General features: G+C 39.1%; 1 protein-coding gene across 3 annotated transcripts in view; it reads left to right on the top strand.

Moving 5' to 3' along the window:
- Positions 1 to 23615, top strand: part of Cpvl (carboxypeptidase vitellogenic like) — a 123718-nt gene that overhangs the window by 8836 nt on the left and 91267 nt on the right. For 2 of the 3 annotated variants that reach the window (XM_013150475.3, XM_013150474.3), the window contains exons 2-3: positions 12985 to 13170; positions 23060 to 23178. In XM_013150475.3, coding sequence (XP_013005929.1) covers positions 13008 to 13170; positions 23060 to 23178 — 282 coding nt within the window. In that variant the 5' untranslated portion in view covers positions 12985 to 13007. Of the gene's footprint in view, positions 1 to 9991; positions 10044 to 12984; positions 13171 to 23059; positions 23179 to 23615 lie in introns of those variants that run through there. The other variant, XM_063239985.1, reaches the window with a different exon arrangement.

The raw sequence follows: 23615 nt of genomic DNA, 5'->3' as shown, positions 1-23615 counted from the left end.
TGAGTCCAAAGCTTGTGAAGAGCTGACATCTTGAGTAGTAGTGAAAATGATGACCATTTTGGAGAGCATGTGGAATGAGATAAGCTGTGGATCAAGGATGGAATCCTGGGAAATCCCATATTTAAGTGGGAAGCAAAGGAAGGGGAAATTACAATAGAGAAAATTCTAGAAAATCCATGAAAGCATTGCCTACAGAAGCAAGGATGTGACAGAGTTACCAAAGGGGCAGTGTAAACATATCAAAAAGTCAGTTAAAATAAAAACTGAAATGTTTCTTTTGAATTGGGAAATAATAGTGAATGGTAATGATTTTAATAAGAAGTCAGCATGCAGCAAGAAAGTGAAAAAATATATGCATATATTTTTTGCTTTCAGAAATTGCTGACACAAGCAATACTACAGGATGTTAAAATGGCTCAAGCAGCAGACAAATCCTGCTATGGGCTTCCTCAACATTTTTTTCCACCTTGGATACCACAGAGGTTAGATTTGAAAAATCTTGAGAGTATTCAGTGATTTTGGTGCTCTTTGGTTAGTCATATGAAGACACCCTGGTTGCTTTGATTTTAGAGATCATTTCCTATGCCTCAATATTAATTGTCTTTCCAATATGAGAGTTTAAATTCTGGATATGGGCGATCAAGCTGATACTGTTAACCATGCATTTCTACAGTCATGTATATGATAAAGGCTCTGGGGTACTCTATAAGGTGAAAGTTCATTTATTTTTATTTGATCTGATATTTCTCAAATATTTTTCTTGTATCTTGCTGAACTAGTGTTTCATAAAGGACCCTATGGGAAATCCTGACAACATAATGGTAACATTTTGTATCTTATGTAAGAAATACCTTATATAAGAAATCAGTTTATCCTCTCTCTCTTTCTCTCTCTCTCTCTCTCTCTCTCTCTCTCTCTCTCTCTCTCTCTCTCCTTGCTAGCCACTTCACAATTTTGGGTTAGAGTTTTTTTTTTTGTTTTTTTTTTTTTGGGTACTGGGGATTGTACTCATGACCTTGCGCTTGCCAGGGAGGCACTTAAGCCACTGAGCTAAATCCCCAACCCCTTGGCTAGAGATTTAATAGGCAATTAAAGTAGAATTTGTAGGGGATTTTTCTGTTATCCCTTCTATTACAACATCATACAAACTCCTAATGGTTCTACTATGTATTAGTTTTGTAAACCTGCTGCAACAAAATACTGAATGTCCCATAGTCTGAGTGATTTAAAACAGCAGAGATATGCTATCTATTAAGGCCAGAAATCCAATATAAATGGGACAGCCGAGCTTACCCCCTCTAAAACCTTAGGAGATAAATCTTCCTTGCCTCTTACAGCATTTGGTGTTTGCTAACAATCTTTGGCCTCCCTTGGCTTATAGATGCACCGTTTAGTCTCTGCCTCTGTCGTTACATGACCGTTTTCTATGTATCTGTCTTGCATGAAATTCTCTGCTGTGTATAAGGGACAAGAGTTACATTGGATTAAAGTACAATGTACCTCATTACAATCTCATTCTAACCTAACTGATTATATCTACAAAGAATATTTCCAAATATTCTTTGGGTCATATTCCCAACGACTGGGCATTAGGGCTTCAACCTATATCTAAGGGGAACATAGTTGATCCCATAACAATGCATGTAGTCACTGTGCAAAAGCCATTGGTTTTTCTTTTTGTTGTTGCTTTGTTTATTTTACTATGACTTGAATGTGTCTTTTTTTTTTATTTAAGGAGAAAAAAAACAGAAAAGGGGTACAAGTAATACAAAATTTAAAAAATAAACAGTAAAAAATCACTAGTTAATAAATTATATATTCTCATCTTAGAAATAGTTGTTCAAGTTATAAAATTGAAGCATATAAGGTGGACTTTCAAACAGTGAGAGTGCAAACAGTTTTGTTCAATGATCAAACAAAACTCAGTAATATGGTTACCAATCTTAACCATATTACTTAAACATATATGCAGTTATAACCTTTAGAGCACTTTCTTTTCTTTTCTTTTGTACAGTGACAATTACACATTTTGGGTTTTATTACTCCCACAGTTCTTATAACTTTTTTCTGAAAAGAGTAAAACCAAATGTGACATATCAGAACAGAGTCAGTCAAATCAAAAGGATGGACATAATAGATAATGTAAAAACAAAATACAAAGTGATCAACAATAGTTACCATACTGCCTCTTGCTATTTTAAGAAGAATTGCCAGTTATAATAAAATTGAACAAAACAGTAAAGAATGAAACCAAAGCATTGGAGACATTACAGGACTTTAAAAGAAGGTAATAGTCAACCGGAATAGGTGTCATAATGAATCTTATTGTCTTCACAGTTTTGCCTATACTTTTGAACTTGGTACTATCAAGCAAAGCAGAACAGGGGAAAATCAGTCAAAACAAGATGGTGAGGGCAATACAGGATTTCAAATCAAGTTAATAGGAAATCAAAATAGGTTACTATGATGTATCCTATTATTTATTTATTTTTCCCTTAATTAAAAAGATAAGAAGAAAAAAGTAAATAATTTTTAAAAAAAGAGGGGTAAGATAAAAGAGGGCATAACAACAGAACAGCGCAGGTCAAAACATAACCATTTAAGCAAAATAGTGTTTCACCACAAGATATCCTGACATAAAAATAGTTACCATAATGTCTCTTTCCTTGAAATCTTTGAGTATAACTTCGTATACTGTAGTACTAAACATATCAAGACACTATAAAACCATTCAAGAGAATGACATTATTACAGGGTATTTAGAACCAATTAACAGAAAATAAACAATGGTTTCTATATAATCTCTTTGTCTATAAAAGTTTTTACTTATATTATCATATATAATAGAATCCAATAAGATACAACCTTTTAAGACTGATGGAGACAGAAGACTACAAGTTTGATGGGACTTCAAAATAAAATGATACTAAATCAGCACTAGCTATTATGATGTCTTGTTTTCTCCAAAATAGCTGTTCCTACCATCCAATCTTCTCTGCCTCATTTCTGTTGAGCTCTTTTTCTGTCATTTGTTGTCAGTTTGTCTTCTTCATTTCGCTTTCTGCTCCATTCATTGTGGTCTCACTGCCACTATTTCTGGAATCTTGGTATTTTCCTTTTTTAGAATATCCTGCAGTATTCTCTGTGGAGTTGAATTGGTGGTTGCAAATTCCCCTAGTTCCTCTTTATCCTGGAAGCACCTTGTTTTTCCATCAATTTCTAGGGACAGTTGTGCAGGATATATCAATCTTGGCTGGAGGTTATTATCTTTTAAAGCTTGAATTATTTCCCCCCACACTCTTCGTGATTTGATGGTTTTTGCCGAGAAGTCTGCTGTAATTCTGATGGGTGTTCCCTTGTAAGTAATCTGTTTCTTGTCTTTTAATATTCTGTTCTTATATTGGATTTCTGGAATTTTGATTATTATATGTCTGGGTATATGCAGTTATAACCTTTATAACATAAAGGTTATAGGGTATAGCTCTCTTTGGGTTGTAGGTGGCTGGGGTCCTGTATGCCTCATACATCCTAGTATCTTTACCATTTGCTGAATTAGGGAAATTCTCGTGGATTATTTCTGTGAATAGCTTTTGTAGTCCATTTGTTTGTGTGCCTACTTCTTCTTTTATGTTCTTAATTCTTAAGTTATAGATCCTCTTATCATCATCTAGCCTTTGTATTGTTGCTGTTTGTTTTTTTGTTATTTTTAAGAAGTTTTTCATTTCATGCTCCCACATTACAAATCTGCCCTCCAATTCAGATATTCTATCCTTAGTTTCTTTCAAGCTGTTATGCCAGTTTTCAATAGAGTTTTTAGTTTCCTGGTAATCTCTTTGAACCTGCTTCATGTATTTTATGTTTTCTCTATTTTCTCCATCAAACAATTCTCCCCTTTTTTTCTGTTCTTCCATTCCACCATCTGTTTTTTCTTGGGTGGTATTTAACATTTCTCTAACTATTCTACTTATATCTTGCTTCAGGTCATTAATAACGTCATTCCTGAACTCAACTATGAGGCTCTGGAGATAGCGCTTTATGTCTATTGGTGCCGTGTCTGATATTGCATGTTTCTCAGGATTGGAGGCCAAGGACCCTTTCTTGTTGCTCCCTCTTCCCATATTTTTTGTTCCTTTTATACAAGCGAATATAGGAGGCCCAGTTTCTTTCTTTGTTGGTTACAGTTTGTTTGAATTGTGCTGGCTAGCTGTTCCCGCCCACTGCAGTGTACTAGGAAGACAGAGACCTGGGAAGCCTATGCTGGGCCCGACCCTCCAGATCAACCTACTGAAGGCTTCACTGCTAGGGTGCACCTCCAGGCACTGGGATCTGGTTTGGGCTAGCCTACTAGGTGTTAGTCAGTGGCATCACGCAGGCCAGGCACTGCCCACCAATCCCACTTGAGAGGGGAATATGTGACTGAAGTCACTGCAACAACCTGTTCCAGCTAGTCTGCCCGGTCCCAGTATGTCCTTTGCTGAAGCCTCCTACTCTAATGGAAGGGTCCCCGATCTGCTCATGCACCACAGGACGATGCAGGGCTCCCAGCCAGTCCCGCTCTCAACTCCATTCACCACTTCCCACTCTCAGAGCTTTCACGCCTCTCTCCTTGCCGCACCGATTGGGATGCAGCAGCAGCTGCAGGAAATTCAAATCGCAGCTTCCAGTGGTGTGGGGTCCAGCTTCCATGGACCTTATCTGTTCCGTTATATCACCAGGATTGCATTTCCAGTTGGTTTCTCTTAATTTAGTTCATTCCTGGTCGGCAAAGTATATCTCCCCTTGCTTAGGATTTCTTGCCCGGCACCATTCCTGGATTTTAAGTGTGGTTTCTCAGAGAGCCTCCTAAGCTGCTGCTATCTATCCGCCATGTTCTCCCAGAAGTCTTGAATGTGTCTTTTAAAAGCTGAAGAATTTAATCCCAAAATTTATATGAATTGTAATTTTCAGGTGACGTATTTGAGAAGAAATTAGTATTAAACATGGTAATGAGGGCGAAACTTCCATAAGAAAATGAAAAGACCTAAAATAGCATGCATGCTTTGTCTCCCCACCATGCTATCATGTAGCAAGAAGGCCTTTACTGGAAGCCAGCCAGGTATGGTGAGGTACTCTTGGACTTCTCATCCTTCAAGGCCACCAAGTAAACTTTTTTCTTTATAAATTACCCAGCCTCAGATAGTTTGCTAAAGCAACAGAAAACGAACTGCTTCTTCTTTCTTTTCCTCAGTCATTGTTTCTTTTTTTAGTTACATTTTTTCTTTTTCATTTTCATTTTTTATCGGTACCGGGGATCGAACTCATGACCGCCTGCTTGCAAGGTAGGTACTTATGCCGCTGAGCTAAATCCCCAGCCCAGCCATTGTTTCTTTCTTGTATATTATTTAACAAATATTTCAAAATAAAATTGTTTCTTTTTAAAAATTTTTAAATTTTATTTTAAAGAGGGTAAAACAGTATAAAACCAATCAAAACAAACCAGTGTAAGAGATATAGGACTTCAAAACATTATGAAATCAATAATAGCTACTATTTGCCTTTTGATGTCTTCAAAATAGCTGCAGATAACTTTGGGCATAGTAGAAATAAACCAGAACAGAATAGAATAGAAACAATAAAAATAACACAATGAATGCAATAAAGGATTTCAAAACTAGCCGATAGTAAATCCCAAACTGCCATAATATATCTTGCTATCCTTGAAGTAGCTCCCCCTGCTATCCAATGTAGCATAATCAAACAAAACAAAAGAGAATAAAACTCAACCTAGCAAAACAATGGAAACGATATAGAACCTCAAAACAAGAACATAGGGAATCCATAATGGCCACAACCCTCAGAAGGAGATCCCCGCTAGATGCCTCACTGTGTACTGATAGCCTCTGAACCTATGATCAGACCACTGGCCCTAGACCTGCAATGTCAGTGAAACACCAGTACCACAGGTATCCAATTGCCCTTCACCTGGACAGCTATCATCACAGCCTGTGTTTCTCTGGATCAGCCAGTTGCTTATGGGAAGGGGTAGAGGGTTGGTACTTCTTGTTTGTGAGCCCACTCACCAGAAGGGGCTGGGGTCTGGTTGTTCCTAATCCTGCAGTGGCTTGCAGGTGGCACTGGTCCCCAGATTTTGCTGGTATGGCCATTATTCTCTCTTCCCCCGAGTCCACGAACGGTACTAACGGACAGGGAGAGGCTTGGGTCTAGCTGTTCCCAGTCCAGCGGCTGCCCAAGCATGGTGCTGGTTAGAACTGTTTCTCATCACCTCCACTACTGCTCCCTGGCCCCTGCCTCTTTCATTTCTCCTGGGTAATATATCAGCCTCCTAACTGGTGGCTTGGTTCCATCCTTTTTCTCTCTTCTAGATAGCAACTACAGGAATCATCCCACAATGTATAGGAGACAGTTTTGTTCCTTGCTTAAAACTTTTCAGTGGTCTCCCACTGTTACTCCATACACAGACTGTTAGGACAAGGTCCGGCTTTAGGCATCCTTCCCATATCATAATGCGCTACGCGCTTTCTCACCCACTGTGCTTCCATCTACCAGCAAGCTTACTGGCCCTCCAGATAAATTTCACTCCAGTTTTCCTCTAGGCTGATTCCTTCTCACTCCCAGTTCACCTACTCAGAGATAATTTCCTGACAGCCCTTTGTCCAGATGCCTTTCTGAGGACACACAACTGGGGCCTAGGGTAGTTGCTCTAGCTTGTTTGGTGCATGAATAAAAGTTACAATATGTGTTACAGAGAAGCAATATTAAGATTGTGCATGAAAGAAGACTTTTCTAGTGAAATATTGTTGGCTTGTGAAATATTCAGCTAAAATTTCAACTTTAAGTATAACTTCTTAGAAATTCTGAGTAATTTAATTCTGTAGGTAAATAGTATGTATTTTCAAACCCTGGACTGCATAGCACATTTTGAGATATGCTGACATAGGGACTATTGAATGGTTTTTGGAAACCGATTAGGATTAGCTTCTATAATTAAGGGAGAGCCATTTTTTTTCCTTTTTTTTTCTGACAAATTCATGGCTAAGACCCCTATTTAAAAGACTAATAAGCAGAAAGCACAACAGATTTATTTCATATAAATGACACAGGAGCCTTCAGAATACAAAGAGCCAGAGAACCAGGGAAAACTTTTTCATGGATAGTCCTGAAAAGTGTGATTAAAAGACAAAAGGGTAGGATCTAATGGTGATTTGGTGGGGGAAGGCATCAAATCCTATTAAAATTCTTCTTGGCCTCTCCCAGTGATATTCCTTCCCTTTGGGTGCAGATCAGGACAGCATCCCTGTGGTTTTGTGACCTATTTTCAGGGAAGGTAAAACATAAGACAGCATTCTTTTTCAGCCAGTTCTCAGGGGAGAAAGATATGGAAGGTCAGAAAGAATGAGAGAGAGGAGAGAGAGGGGGACAGAGAGACAGAGACAAGGAGAGAGAGAGGGAGGGACAGAGAGAAAGAGAGAGAGAGAGAGAGAGAGAGAGAGAGAGAGACTCTCCTGCTTCAGTTTTAATCAATTACAGTACCATTCAGTATGTCCAGAGTCATATTTTCAGATGGCACGTCCTGAGTCCTGATGGCATAGTTCTTTGTTCCACCACTTACTATCTATCTGTGTGGATAGTATCTATCTGTGTGGATCTGGGCAAGTCACGTAAATCCTCTGAGCATCAGTTTCTCATTTACCAAATGGGATAATTGCAACCTACCTGATGAGTGTTAGAAGTAAAAAATACAAAGCAATTAGCACAGGAATAGGAAATGTTGGAAATTGGTACCTATTTACCGATACTATCATTGCAATGATGTTTTTCATCATGAGCATGACCTTTGTATTTCAAAACTGGGATTAACATTTTGGAACATGTCATGCCTACTTTTATTTCCTACCCCAACTCCAATTTTCCTCTGGGTGGAGTACGATTTCAAGGCAAAGCTCATTACTGTAGTGTCAGATTATATTATTTTCTTTTTTTCCTGGTTCTTCTCATTCTCTGTCAGCACGTGAGTCTGCCTCTGTTTCCTGCAAGCCCAAGGATATGCTGGCAGAGAGAGTGACGGCTAATTCATTAGAGAGATTAGACACCGGGTCTCATGCCAGAGCAGCGAGCTGTGGACAGGAGATAGGAGTGTAAGCATCAGTGTCACTTCAGTGACAGGTTGCCCTTAACCTTGGGTGTCATATACATGTCCTGTCTGGGGAAAGAATGTTTCAAATATCAATTTTCGAAATTTAAATGATGTCTTAAAGTAAAACAGTGAATCCCTCAAAGATGTTCTTTAACTCATTTGCTTTCATGGAAATCTTTAGCGAACAGCTAGATTAGGGATTTAGGTTGGTATTTAATTAAGGATTGCACAATAGCCCTTATTACAGAATTCAAATGCTTTGGATATGCTTGAATAATCTTGAGTGGTAACTGAATGTTTTTCAAAAAGCAGAACAACTTCCTTATACTTTTTAGTAGAGAATTCATGGAAGTATATGTTGTTGTTAGTCGGTGCATTTATTTATTTATTTTTTAGTTACTGTTGCCATGTTGGAATTACTTAAGGGAGTGCTAAATAACTTTTTTACTTGCAGCTAATGTGTTTATTACATGTAGTGTTGATGTTCCTTTTGTTGAATAATCTGTAGTCCAAAATAGAGAAGTGGAAAGTAAAAGGGAAAATAGGAAACTAGCTTAAATGTTGGTTTTTTGATTTTTTTCCCTTATTTTGGAATTTCTGATCTTTTTCCCACTGGTAAAACACATGCCGTCCCCTGGTGTTTTGTTTCTGTTCCTAGTATGTTGCTGCCACGCACAGAGAACACTTGGACAGGAGTTTCCTCTCCTGTCCCTTTTACTGGTCATGTCAGTTGGGATTGGAGTGTGAGCTGACAGCAAGTAGTGTCCAGTTCATTTTATAAATAAAGAGCAGGAGACCAGTACAGGCAGATAAGTGTTCAACAGCTGGCTTTCTGAGAGAAAGAGACCTGATTTGAGATGGTTAATGATTTCCATAGTATAAATATTGCTGTCATAGCTGATGCCAAACTAGGAACATGATTATTGTCATGTTCAATTGGAAAAAGATGTACACAGTAAATCAGATCAATGCAAATCAGACCAACCAAATTAATGTTTTAAAAAAGTGAGTCTCAGATAATTAGTAAATTGTACTAAAATTATTAGGAAATAATGAGCTTTGAGTATTTTTTAAAGCCTATGCTTTAGAATATAACTCATTCCACTGTAAATCTTTAGATTTTAATTTTTAACAATGGCTGTGTTGAATAACTGGCTCTCAGCATTGCTGGAAATTTGGCCGCCAGCTCTCTTGGCCTGGTTCTGCACCAGTAAGGATACACAGACAGTTGTCTTGCAAGGGTCCACTGATAGGTTGCAGCGACAGAGCCAAAATTGATAGTTCTGTTTCTAAAATCCAAATTTCCTTGGAAAGATTTACTTATCTATATTTTTGTTTGTTTATTGCATTGCCCAACAAGCTGTGAAAGAAGATCATTACAGGCTGCTATTATCTGTTGAGGCAATAAGTCTGTGTTTGAATAATCAAAGATGGGACAATGGAAAGCAATTTGGATTTAGAGCTATGACTAAATGCTGGCTTTGAGCCTTGGCCCTACCACTCACCAATGGTTCAGTCTTGATCAAGTCAATTACTCCTCTGGCTTCAGTTTTTCAATCTGTCAGATGGAGAAATTGGTCCACATGAACGTTTAATATATCGTGCTTGTCTAAAATAGCATGTCTCATGGTTTAGATCCATCAATAAAACAAATATTTGCTTTGTACCAATTATCTGCATACTTGTTATGGACTCTGGGTAGAATTAAATGGAAATATATAATCAAAATTTTTAGTATAACAGCAGCTCACCTTTATGTAGAGCCTCCTAGTTACCAAAGATAAACATACTTTGAAGGTCTGAGGTCTTGAGGCTTTAGAAGGTCAGGATGTGTTCACAGAATGTTAAGAAAAGAATGACACATTCTAGAAGAGCCTTATTCCTAGGAAACACAAGAGATCATAACCAGGTAGTGATAAGGAAGAAGGAACAAGCACTTTTTGGCCATTTCTATTAATTGCTTCATTTAGTTTACGAAAAAGCCAAAATAATTATAAAATTTACTTTTTCTGATTATAAAATTAATTACTATGAAAAACTTAGAAATTCTTAAGAAGTATTAAATAAGGAGAAAATACCACATAGCCAACCTAGTATTCTGCTTTTCTTTGTCTATTTTCCAAAATATTCTCAATAGAGTCATTGTATTTACTGTTGTTAATTTCATCATTTGGTGTGTAGTAATTGATGTTGTTGGAGGTTGAAAGTGTTGTTTATTATTCCAAGGAACCGTGAGACAAGTAGCTCTGTTAATTAAGTATTTTAAAATTGTACATTGAACATATAGTTTCTAACTGTGATAGTTAAGATTTTGTAAGATAATTTTAACACATAATGCACTTTTGAACTTTAGTTTGATTCTGGCACTATTATTTGATTTCACTAAGATTTTATTGCTTTTAAACATTTATTAAGAGAAACATTTTGCCTGAATTCTTCAGTATGATATATTTGAATTGCAAATACTACTAGTGTTTTTAGGTTAGAATAGATACAATGAAGTATTTGGTTAATAGACATTTTTTTCCCACTTTCTAAGGGAGATAGACTCTATGTAGTATAGGGTTTATTAGTTTAGGAAGTGCTTAATAAGTATTTAACAACTAAAAAAATTTCAGGCTAATTTAAAGGAAGCAAAATAATTTGAGAAGAGTGTTTAAAACTCTATTCCTCCATTCATATTAGCTTTCATTCTCATGAGGAGAGATGACAGCTAAGCACGGTTGAGGGACTCTGATTGTTAAATGAGAACTATGAAATGAATTATGTTGTTGCCTTAATTCACCTACATGTGAAACCCTGACTCCAACTGGAATTGATTAAATGTTAATGAGATCTACTAAACTGACCCAACTCTAACATTTATGTATTAGATTTATGTCAATTAAAACAAGAATAGTTTTACCTCTGTCATTCTTTAACATCTCTGAGTCAACTTCTGCTGTAGAGGGGAAGTGCTGTGACTACCATAGTTATTTAAATATTAATGGTTTCCACTAAAGGGCACTGGAGGTTTGCAGTGGAAGCCTGAGAATAGATGGCAGGATTGGTTTCTTGTTTCTGCACCCCCCACCCCTGGGGCAGGGGGAGAAGGACCTCTTTTACTGGAAGAGCTTCTTCCATTATTTTTTAATATCACATTTTTTTTTTCTGAATCAGATAGTAGGATTGTTGATTTCAGGCATTCTTTGAAAGTAGCTATAGTATTTAAACATCAATGTAACATAATTTTAAAAAAATGTTTTTATATTGCCATAGTGGCCATTACCCTTGGGCTTCTTGGAAACTTAATTTCAGTTTCTAAATTCATTCGGTAATAGGCAAAAGCATTATTTTTTAGCTCTGTATTATATTTCTTTGGGCTTATTAAGAGAGACAATGAGAGTCATATAATCAATCAAGTTATGAGTATGTGCTTTTGTCCTGATGGGGAAATGTTGCTGAAGAGCTTTTTAAATTCACTACAACCAATATTTTCAGATTATGTCAAATTGGTTTGTGATAAGCATGTGGTTAATAGGGTTTTACACATTTTGTATTTTTTAAAATGTTTTACTGGCTTGGCATTTTAAAGCATTGAACAATCAGAAGCAAGCATTTTATTTGCGTAATGGTATATCTCTTTTTGCATCCAGAAACCTGAGTGAATAGAGTGCTTAGTTAATGTATTTTATTTAGAATTTAGCACCAAGAACTTGGACCATGCTCAGAAAGCAAGCAGTAGTATAAAATGGTGACATGGCACTGGTGTGATCTTCATGGACTCAACAGGGTCAGGACTGGGTAGAGTTGAGAGAGACACCTGCATCAAGTGGAAAATTTGAGAGAATGTAAAAAAAAAATCCCTGAATAATCAAGATAAATAATTGATGGAGAGTACTGGCCTTAACTGGATTCATCCTCTTTGACATCCTTGCCAGAGAAACTCACTTGGGTCATTTTTCTAAACTAAAGTTGATGATTAGAACTCTCACTTTCCTGGTGGATTTATTAGGATATTTAAATCAGGTAAAAATATGTAGAAAAGCCCATTGTAAATATGACATACATTTACGTACAAAAGTTTAGGTAACTCACCATGCTATTTTAAGCCAGTGTGATGATCAGCCCTGAAAAATACTCTCAGCAAATATCTGATTTGAAGAATCTTGGAAAACTTAGTTGCCAATATATTTTGGGGCCTTATTTCTTGAGTTTGCCTATAGATAAACAATGGTGGAGGCACTTGAAAATATTTGGAGAACCCTCTCTCTTTTCTTCCTTCTTTGTTCAAAACCTGATGATCTGTAAGAAATGGAGGACACAACCAGTCTCCATTGCTCGTTTTAAATTACTCTGCAAAGTGCTTGTGGATTGCTGAGGTCTTCCCACCCTTGCTCAAGTTGTTATCCCACGCACAAGTAATTCCTTTACTGAGTTCTGCTACCTTTCATAAGGACATCACCTAAAATAGCTCTGAATTCTGTCCCCTTCTATAGAGGCAGAACACTCTCTATACTCATTTGATCATCTGTCATAAACTCCTTATTGTCTTGAAGTTTTATCTACCCCTCCACTGAATTTACTTTACTAAAAAAAAAACATATATATATATATATATATATATATATATATATAAATTGTTTTCTAGTTATATTATAAATACCTAAAAGAATCCCTCTTTGGTAACATCAGGATGAGCAGGGTTTGACTCTCTCTCATTCATGGTCATATTTAACGTGCTTAGCAAAGGCACTTTTCAGTCCATGAAAAAAATTTTTAAGGGAATAAATGGATTTCTTATATGTAGAAGGGCTGGGAAAATACTGTTTTTGGCTTCATTTGTGAAATGCTACTGTTTTTCATCCTAGACTCAGAAGGAAAGGTTGGTGCCATGTGGAAGGTGATCGTTTTCATGGTCCTGATGACATTCAGCCCCTGTGATGGGCTGTTTCAGTCCATATACCGGAATGCCCAGGTTTCCATGCCACCTAAAGGAGATACGGGACAGCCAGTGTTTGTTACCCCTTACATAGAAGCTGGGAAGATCGAGGAAGGTGAGTTCAATTCAGAGCAACGTTTGGAATATTTTCTAATCTGTTCTCTTACAAGATGCAAAGTATATTCTAATATATTTACTTGATTTTTATATCAAATATTAATGATTTGATGTCATATATTGTAAGCCCTCCTGGACCTCATTGAAGTCCAGAGGAGCTCACGTTTGTAATTCCAGGGCAAAGTTACGGGAGTAATTCTTTTTTTTTTTTTTTTTTTTTTTTTGGTCTTTTTCGTTTTTATCGGTACCAGGGATCGAACTCACGACTGCCTGCTTGCAAGGCAGGCGCTTATGCTGCTGAGCTAAATCGCCAGCGCCCAAGTGAGTAATTCTAGTCTACCACTTCCAGTGCAATCCATGGCAAGGATAAAGACACTAAGACATATTTGTAATTGTGGGGAGACTAGGGGGTCCTATCTCCAGCTAGATCCATGGATAATGGAAGCAAAGGCCTTAATCCAGAGCCAAACCTGGATTTTATTAATTCGTGAAGAGGGGAGTGGCTCAAGGATGGGTGATTGAGAGAAAGGCGGGAAGTATGTGAGTGCTGTGAGCTGAACTAGGTAGGAAGCTTGATGGGGCCTTGGAAGTATACAGAAAGAGAGAGAGAGAGGGAGAGAGAGAGAGAGGAAGAGTAACCTGCATATCACAGGTAAAGTATCTCATGTTTAGTGTTTAAGGGTAGGTGGGTGCTACTACTTTGACATGTAATCTTCATACCCTGAGATGTCATAGATTCTTTCTAGAGCCTCAGTCTCAGCTGACAACAACTGCGTGGTGTCACTTGGCCTAGCTCACACATGCTACTTGGGAGCTATAGGTGGGGCATCACTGACCTGTCCAATTGCTTTAAAGACTACACATCAGCGCCTGGTCTAGACCTATTTGCATTGTTTAAAACCAATTGAAGGAATGAAGAAATATCCTAGCCAGCTCTGTACTTATCAATACATAGAAATAGGGCCAAATTTTCTTCTTTCAAGGAGAATTGTCCACGTGGTCTTCCATAATATATTATCTGAGTACTGAGCTAAAATGAGAATTAGGGTTTGAAGATCATTTATATGGTAAAGTTTCAGCATCTACTTATAAAACTAGTGAGTGCCTGTCACCAGTGGGTGCTTGACAAGGTTCCTGTGAAACTGGAAACTGCCTACATGTCAGTCAAGCATTCTGTGTGAACTCATTTACGCATCTCAGCAAAGCAAGGGGGACTTCTTTGTACTAAAGCAGTAGCTTGAAGGACTTGGCAAAGGCTGCAGTAGACGCAGGCTTCGCATGCAAATGGGGTCACCACATCCACTTTGCTATGCCCCTTCACCTGACAAGTCGCCCACACAGCTTGCCCTGCTTTCTCATTAGTAAGGTGGAGATTTAATAACTTACCCAACTTGCACAGTGTTAAGAGATTCTGAAAAGAGAAAGTGGGTGAAAGTTCTTTGTAAATTACTTTCCAAATATTAGTGTTTGCTAGCATTTAAGCAAATTTGTTTTTAGAGTGTGGATTTTCCTATTACTATTGTTAAAAGGAAAAGAAAGTGTCATTTGGTGTTGTTAGGGTCTAAAATGTGTGAGCCCCATCTGTGTTTAATGACATTCAGTGCTTAGGTAAGTCACTGTGTGGATAAATGACATTTGTAGAGATCAGCAGAAGATTGAGGTGGTGGACAGAAAAACAGTGGGGTTAATGAGGGTCTTTAAGAGGAGTAAGGTGTTCCTGATAGAAATGATGGGGGAGGGAGCCACTGTTGAGACTGTGTTTAAGCAGGAGGGAGACCGGAGGCATTAGCATTTGCTCAGGAGCCCAAGGTTTGTCCTGAGTCACAGGTGAGAAGGCAGAATTTGTGTCCAGGCCGCTGGGAGGTTGGCAGAGGGGATGAGAATGCATGGAACTGGCAGTTTGAGGGAAATGATCATTCGAGAGATCAAAGATCCAAATACTGTAGCGAAGTTTAAAATAGAGCAAAGTTTCTTTGAAAAGTGTATACAGGAATAGGATGTCATCATTTCTGTTTTCTTTCAAATCAAGGCATTTCAGATCTTTCACATCATAGTATCTAAAGGGCATATGCAAGTCCTGCTTGTACATCTTTTTGGAAATATATGTCAGCTCCACGTTTTACTATCTTTCTAAGGAAAGGTGAAAAAACTTTGGTAGTGTATGTAGTACATTTTTAAAAGGACTCATCTTTACTTGATGTGGGAAAGTTGTGAATAGATAGCTGGCTGATTGTGTGGGTGCATTCCTTTTTCATCTCCCTCTTTTTCTCTCTTTCTGTCTCTATCTCTGTCTGTTTGTCTGTCTGTCTCTCTCTCTTCCTTCCTCCCTCCCTTCTTGGAGACTGAACCCAGGGACTGTGCACACACCTACATCCTCAGTCTTTATTTTTTAGGTTTGGTTTTTTTTTTTTTTTAATTTTGAGTCAAAGTCTTGCTGAGTTTCTCCAGCTGGGTTCAAACTTGGGATCCTTCTGCCTCAGCCTTCCAGAGTACTGGGCAGCAAATTCACCCATACATGAAATGGATCACAGTGCATTTATTTTTGATTCCATAATAAGTAGATACTAATGAATTCATTTATGTTAATTAATAATGATTGGAACAGACCATTTACTTTAGAACTGAAAAGGAGTTCAATAATCATGGTTATGAAACTCTACCATTTTACAGGTGAGAAAATCAAGATTTAAATCTCTTAAGAACTTGCCCAAGGGGATGCAAGTAATAGAGATGGGGTAGCAGAGGTTTATATAGGACTCAATCTTCAGACTTCTGCTCTGTGATTTGCCTATAATTTATTTATTTGCTGAAGAAGCTCATAGTCTTCTGAAGTAATGAAACATTTACACAAAATAATTAAGAAATAAGGCAGTGCAACCTAAAGTGCCAAAGTATCATAACTGCATTAGGTATGCTGGAAATTTTGAGAAGAAAGCAGTTGGGGAATCCAGGGGAAATATGTGGTGTGGATGAACAAAAAATGTGGCAAATATCTAAACAAAATTTCATTTAGATTACTACCTATTCCGCCCTCTGTACTCTCTTTTGCTTTGAACACAGTTATTCATCATTCCTGCCACCTTCTAAAGTGATTCTGGATGTTCTCTTTTGTGAGTGTCCAAAGTTGTGTTCTTCTGGCTTCCTCAGTGTCTTGAGTGGATTCTAAATGTTTGTAGCAGTTTCAAATAAAAACATTACAGTGTGTCTTCATCTATCTTATTCACCAGGTCTGTGTCTTCCCTAAAGTCAAAATGTCCATGAAAGGTAAATTTTTAAAATTGATTTAGGTCATCAAGCCACCCATGACTCTGCAACTACAGATATTTACTTCAGAAGTGGTAAGAATGACGGAGTAACAACAGCATTCAAAGCTAGAGAGAGTGTTTGAGGGAGGATTAATGCCAGTGTGTCTTTTACTGTAACAAATTTTTAAAGAAATTTAAACAATCACTGTACATTTGGACTGTATGGCTTTCATAGTAAAAATAATAGATAATAACATTTTATAATTATATCCCTGGTACCGAACACAATATGAATAAATATTCCAGTATGAAATAAGCACTCAATAAATACATGTGCAATTTAAATTTGAGTCATTACCATGGGCCAGGTATTATATTATACATCTATTAGTTCAATTAATCCTCATAGCAACCTTTATGAGGAATATTGTCTTATTTTGCTCTTGTTGCTGAAACAAAATACCTGATGCCCAAAATTAAGAGAGGAAAGGTTTATTTAACTCACAGTTTGTGGAGGTTTCAGTCCATTGTCAGCTGGTTCCCAGACAGGGTGAAATGGCAGAAAAGCAACAGTTCATGGTGGTAGAAGACAGTAGAAACAAGAAGAGCAAAAAAGGGCCTAAAGGGAGAAGACTCTTTTGCTCCTTCATATTGTATGCAGGCTCCCCACCCCAGGGCAGGTGCAGCACTCACACCACCAATCCCAGCTCTAGACAATGAACCAGTCACAGACTCTAGATTCAGCTGCCTCTGAAAAGCCTGCCCCCATGACTACATGAGGCTTTGTGGGGACATCTAGATACAAACCATAACAGACGGTACAAATATTGTTTTTCTTTTTAATTTTTTTTTTTTTTTTGTCTTTTTCCTTTTTATCGGTACCAGGGATGGAACTCACGACTGCCTGCTTGCAAGGCAGGTGCCTATGCCGCTGAGCTAAATCTCCAGCCCCCAAATATTGTTTCTATTTTGTGGATGAGAATACTGAGGTACAGAGAAATGAAGTCTTTTGCCCAAACATATAAAACGAGGAAGTGGCAGAGCTGGAATCATAACTTATGCCTGCCAGTTCCAGAACCAGAATTGTGGACTACTCTGCTGTGTGGTTAGCTCAATACATGTGGTTGTAGGTAAAATCTGAGAAAGAGAGAAAAGTCTCTGCCTGCTGAATGAGAGTAATAGCATAACAAAGGCATTAAGTGAAAGTGACCGTGGGGTGTCTGTGTCATGCATTTGACAGAACCAAGTGAAAAGAATGTAGACAAACCCACCTGAGAGGTGGTTCACATTCCTCCTCTTCCCACTTTTTCCCACCCAGGAGAGCATTCCACTATTAAGCATGGGGAGTGGCAGATGAAGTCTGGGGGAGGGAGGTATTTTTATATGGTTTCCTTTTGTGCCAAGCCTGGTAGATCGTCACCCAACCAGTGCGAGTATTTCAGGTAGTAAATCCTTAGTTAATGTTGCTTTCTAAAGCTGTGTTACACAGCCTGAATCTTTGAATGGAATTTTAAGTGGCTGATCCAAAAGCTGATACATCTAGGTATTCATATGCAATCCTGACAACATCATTAAGGATAATCTTATTCATCCGCTTTTCTGAAAGTTCAGGAAGCTCTGGACAGATGGTCAGCTCACTCCTCTAGCTCCCTTTTGTTTATCAAGTCTGTCAAAGCCCTAGGAACGTGTCTTAATATCACAATGGAACATTTTTAAAGTAAACAGTAGCTCACAAAAAGACAAGGGATTGTTTTTAAAATTTCCAATTAGCTGGCTTGGTTTTATGTAATTGTAATTGCATGTTTACTCTCTCTGCAGCTTAGAATAAATCTTTTACTTTCTGACACAAAATGAATGTAAGAAGCAATGTTAGCATATTTATAAACAGTGCATTTTTACCAATTTTAAAGAATAGTTTGCTATTGGGTCCTAATTTATTATTACTTATGGACTGTAACATCTTGTCTATACCCATGATGATTCAAATGTTATGAATGTAACATGCTTTGTCCACACTCCATTCTTTTTGAAAGTGTTAATATTGTAAACCCTGGTAGCAGCAGTAAGTAACACGGAGGAAGTGAAATCACTTCAAAGAAAACCTTCCCTTTCTTAACTGTTTTTAAACATTTGTGTGGTGAGTCATGGTGCCAGAAAGATAAAAAGTCCTACATCATGCAGTTTGTTTCCACATTCCAATAATAGACGCTGGAAACATGAACAGGACTTGCAAAAATACCCCCCCAAAAAAATCATATTAGTTTAAAGAACTTTTAATTATTGTATTGTGATTTGGTGAATGGGGATTTAAAATGTGAAACAGGACAGAAAACACTCTTTATGGACTACTGTCATAGAGAAAAGGTTTTCCAATGTCTTAAGGTATCCAGAAGGCCTGTATTCTTTAGAAGGCTTTTATAAAAATAAGCTTAATGTGAAAGCAAAGTCACTGTGGCTGTTATTGTTGGTTCATTGTTTACTCGTTCACCCACCCATTCATTAACATTCATTCATTAAAAAGTATTTTGGGAATGTCTTTAGTGTGAATCAGCATGCCAAATCCCAAGGGATACAAAGACACCTAAGACAAATTCCCTGCTTTCTACCAGCTTCTGATGGAGCGGGAGGAAATGTACTAAGTACAAGATAGCAGAGAAGCCATTAAGGCAACCCCAGGGACGGGGATGAGTGAACATCTGCATTGTCTGAGAGCTGGCCAGTGGACCCTGCGCTGCGCTGCTCTGGGAGACAGATTGATTCAATCATCTTTCGCCATATTCCATTCCCTCCAGCTCCTTTCTATTACGTATTTTCTCTTTTTCTCATTATACTTTGACCTTTCTCATTTTTCTCTGTCTTCTTTCTTGAATCTACTCCTGTTTACCGCTGTCTGCTCAGTTCACATGTTACCCATTTCCATCTTAGTTTCTCCTCTCTCTTTTGGGGGATGGATGGGTGGGGAAATCCCTGTTTGACTTTCAGAAGAGTAATGGTTTTGTTTAAGATGTGTTGTAAGCATTGTAAGGGTTGTCTGACCCTGGCGGGTGATCTTTCTCTGTGCGAATCAAGAGTAGGAATAAAGGAGGGGACAAAAAGAAATGACAGCTGGCAGAAAGAGTGCAGGGAAGTGTTCAGAGGAACCAGGAAAACTACATTCCATGAAAGCCTCCTTTTTTTGTATTCAAATCCTCCTCCCTTTGTCTTATTGCCCTTTTTCTGGTGGGAAGATGTCTTAGTACATTGGCTATTACTATCATCAGTAACACAGACTAAATAACTTCCAAAGAATAAAGGTTTATTCACCTCACGGTTCTGAAGGCTAGGAATTTCAAGCTTACATAGCTGAATCTGGCAAGATGTGGGGATTTTCTGGTGTCCTGGTGTAGCATTTTTTATCACCTGATGAGAAAGGATATCCTAACTCAGCTTCCTCTTCCTCCCTTTACAGAGCCACAGTCTTCCTAGATTAGGGCTCCACCTTAGTGGCCTCCTCACTTAACCTAAAGTACCTCCCAAAGTCCTCTCCACAATGGGATTGAGTTTCCACTCTTAATAACTCACACTGAGGATTAAACTTCAGCAGTTTTGGTGGGGACCTTCAGACAGTCCTAAGGACAGGTCTCACTGGGCAGAGAATGGGAAGAGCTAAGAGTTTGAATTAATCATCTTTTTCTCACAGAACTGGGCTGACCCAAAAAAGGCAAACCTTGCAGACTTCTAGACTTCACTTGGGATGGCTCCCGGCTAATGATAGCTGTGCCTCTCACTGAAAAGACCTCTATTTTATATGAACAGACCTCCAGTCCCTACTGAGCATGTTTATAAGCATTTTTCCCATTCCATCCTCACCGGGCACCCAAAGGGAGGGAATCAGTGTCCTCATTTTGTCCAAAAAGAAAGACGCTCAGAGGTAAAGAGACTTACTAGGGGCCTAGTTGGGATTTACAAACCCAGGTCTGTCCAGCCTGGAAGCCATTCTCTTCTCTTATGCTGACCTGGCAGGACCCTAATGCAACTGCCCATTGAGTCCCTTCCTTTGTCCCCACCATGGCCTCTACTCCCACATACTCCCTGTTTCTGATCCTCAGGCACATATCACATGTAATCAGCAGGTGACACTAGCTGTGCCTACTCCAGGTGGCTTCTCTCTGCAGGTTGTACATGTGTGGACTCCTGCATTCCTGAGCACCCAGAAGGTGTTGACCTTTCATAGATGACAGACTGAAGCACGGGGGCCTGACTGCTCCTCAGTAAGATCATTCGCCTGTGCGATAGCTCTGGGATCCACACTGTGCTTAGAAAAAGGAACTGTGTTCTGGCTGAGTTCCCTTTTGGAGAGGCACATCCATTTTGAAAGAGGAACTTGTGGTCTCTGAGTCATGCTGTATTGGTGGGAGTTTAACCACCAGCTCTCAGGTCAGGGCCAGGTTCTGTAACACTGATTTCCGGGGATGCAAATTCTCTCACTCCAGCTGACTTCATACAGTTGGTGATGTGGCTGAGGGCCGAGCTGGGGACAGATGCTGACACACGGTGTTCCACAGCCTGTTGGCACCTGCCTGGCACTGAAGGTCTTTTGCAAAGGACTCCACTCCTGACACCCAGACTTCTCCTCCTACTTTTGCCCCCCCCCCCACCTACTTGCTGTTCCCTTTCTACGCCCTTCCAATTCACTAGTTCTCCCATTCCCTGTTACGTACAACTGCTGACTAATATAATTGAGAAACTGTGTAACAGGGTGTGGAAAGGAGCAAACCCGACTGAAGCCATGTTTTCTCGAAAACAAGACCAGGTCTGGTATTAATTTTTGCTCCAAAAGATGCAAGAGGGCTTATTTTCAGGGATGTCTTATTTTGCATGTACAATAAGTTATATTTCTTCATATAAGCAATCTACATTTATTCATTTATTCATTTATTCATGTACAAAAATCTACATTATTCAAATACGGTCATGTCATCTTCTTCTGGAATATCTGAAAGCTTTCCAAAGCTTTCCAAACCCCAAACTACAACTTGAATTTCCTGTGACTCCGTTTCCTGTAGAAACATTGGCCCCAGTTGCTCATATCCAGCAACAGAGCCCTCTGTAAGTGAGCGGTTCTTGTCCACGTGGCCTGCCTGTAGTACGCTGGCAACGCAGCTGCCAGTGATTTTTATCCCCTGGATTCATCACCCAAGTCACAACCTCTTGCAGGCTGGGCTTCACCAAGTTTCCATTAAATCAAGTGTTAACTGAAGACTTAAGAGACAGGAGTGGCAGCAAAAATGGTGGCAGGGAAGAATGATGATCCACACAAAGCCACAGAAAGCACCAAAATTCAGAAAGTGTTTCTTTACTTCACATGAGTGTCTGCAGTACGGCTATTGCAACACATGGCGTATTGAATTATGAAGACTCATTTTAGACACAACCACGTCTGTTCATTCTCAAATGTGCTTGTTATTTGTGCACTGTGTCTGTACTCTGGTCACTGGGCAGTAGTTCGGGAGTGCATCTGTTTATATAGGTGTTTATTTCTCATCTGAAAGAACCTTGTTAGGTATTTACAAATACCCAATTATAATTTATATTACCATTTAAGAATTAATGTCAGTAATATTTACTTATATTTAATTGTACATTAATATGTCATTTTATAATTTAATGTGTCTGTCATGTGTTGCAGTGAATCTGCTAAATTAGCCCATCTGGCTGATGCTCTTAACTGGGACTTACATTATGAGCATCCTAAAAAATCATGCCAGGGCGTATTTTCCAATAAGGTGTTATTTTTGGGAAGACATGATAGGTGTAAATGCCAGTTCTCCTGCACTAGCTGTGTGACCTTGGGCAAGTTGCTTAACCTCTCTGTAGTTCAGATTTCTCAACTATAAAATGGAGATAATAATTGTGCTCCCCTCACATAATGCAAAGCTCGTAGCGTAGTGCTAACTTCTGTTTGTGTTGCCTACACCTAGGTGTCCTCAGCTGTCTGAGCCTTCCCTCTTTCTCTTCTCCTGTCTCTGCCCCTTTCTGCCATAAAGTCAGGCTCTCCTGTTCCGCAATGGCTCTATGTGTGGCTTCCCCTGAATATCGCTGAGATCGCTCCACTGCTTGCCTCTCCCCTGTCCCTAACACCTCCAGCCGGCCCCGAGCCCCATATGCCTCAGGCTCTGCCTTACCAAATGAAACTGTAGAGAACCCCGCCCTCCCCATGTCTGAGAGCTGCTGAGATTTGTCGTTTTCTTGAGCCTTTTGGGTCAGGTGGCTTTTACCTCCCCCTTCCTACGTGGCCCACTGTGAACACTGTGGTTTACATGAAATGTGATAGGTGATTTTTCTTTTCATCTTTAAAAATTTTAAACAGTTCATAAAATATTTTTGAGTCACACTCCCCCCCAAAACGAAATGAAACAAAACAAAACAAAAATACTTAAAAGTGTCACTCATCCCTGCTAGAACTGTTAACATGGACTATGCTGGTTTGGCCAGAAGCGATAGAAATTGGCTCTGCTAAGACCCTTTCATGCCAAACCCTCTGGGGCTTTTTTGATCACTTCTTGCCTGGGTCTGGTTCCTGGGAACAGTCTCTCTGAGACTGAGGTGGCTCACACGGCGCTGTTCTCTAATCCTTGGATATATTTCATCTTTCTCCACTAGGGAAAAAAGCGAGTTCGGTGAGCCCCTTTGGAGGACTGGACGTGGAAAGTTACGCGGGCTACATCACGGTGAACGAGACCTGGAACAGCAACCTGTTCTTCTGGTTCTTCCCGGCACAGGTAGGAGGGCGCCCCGCGGGGAAGCTGGTGGTACTCCAGCTCCAGGACTGGGATTGGGAATGTATTCGCGTTTCCCCTAAAAATAAGTACAAGAACTCCGAGTAGTATTCCTGTTTATGGGCAGGAAACAAGTGTTTGTGGACTTTGGGAGGGATCCAACTTTGAAATATCTCGCAGCCTTATTTGGCATGTCAGTAGTACCACCTTCTTCCTGCCACAGTCTTCTTCCTATCTTTTTGTTATTTTCTAAAAATAGTAGGGATTAGGATGGACAGGGGGCGCCTACCCCAGGAAGTGGAAAGGAATGGGACTGAAATGGACAGTTAACACACATGTGAACTGAATCCACCTCGCGCTCCCTCCTATGGCTGCCCTGTCTGTGGACTGCAGGGTCGTTCATCTTCCTAGGTCCCTGTAGACCCAAGGGGCATGTCTTT

Source organism: Cavia porcellus, unplaced genomic scaffold, assembly GCF_034190915.1.
Source record: "Cavia porcellus strain 051 isolate PalLab524CR breed Dunkin Hartley unplaced genomic scaffold, mCavPor4.1 scaffold_2, whole genome shotgun sequence".
Lineage (NCBI taxonomy): Eukaryota > Metazoa > Chordata > Mammalia > Rodentia > Caviidae > Cavia > Cavia porcellus.
The sequence above is the reverse complement of the archived record's forward strand: the minus strand, read 5'-3'. Positions and strand labels throughout refer to the sequence as shown.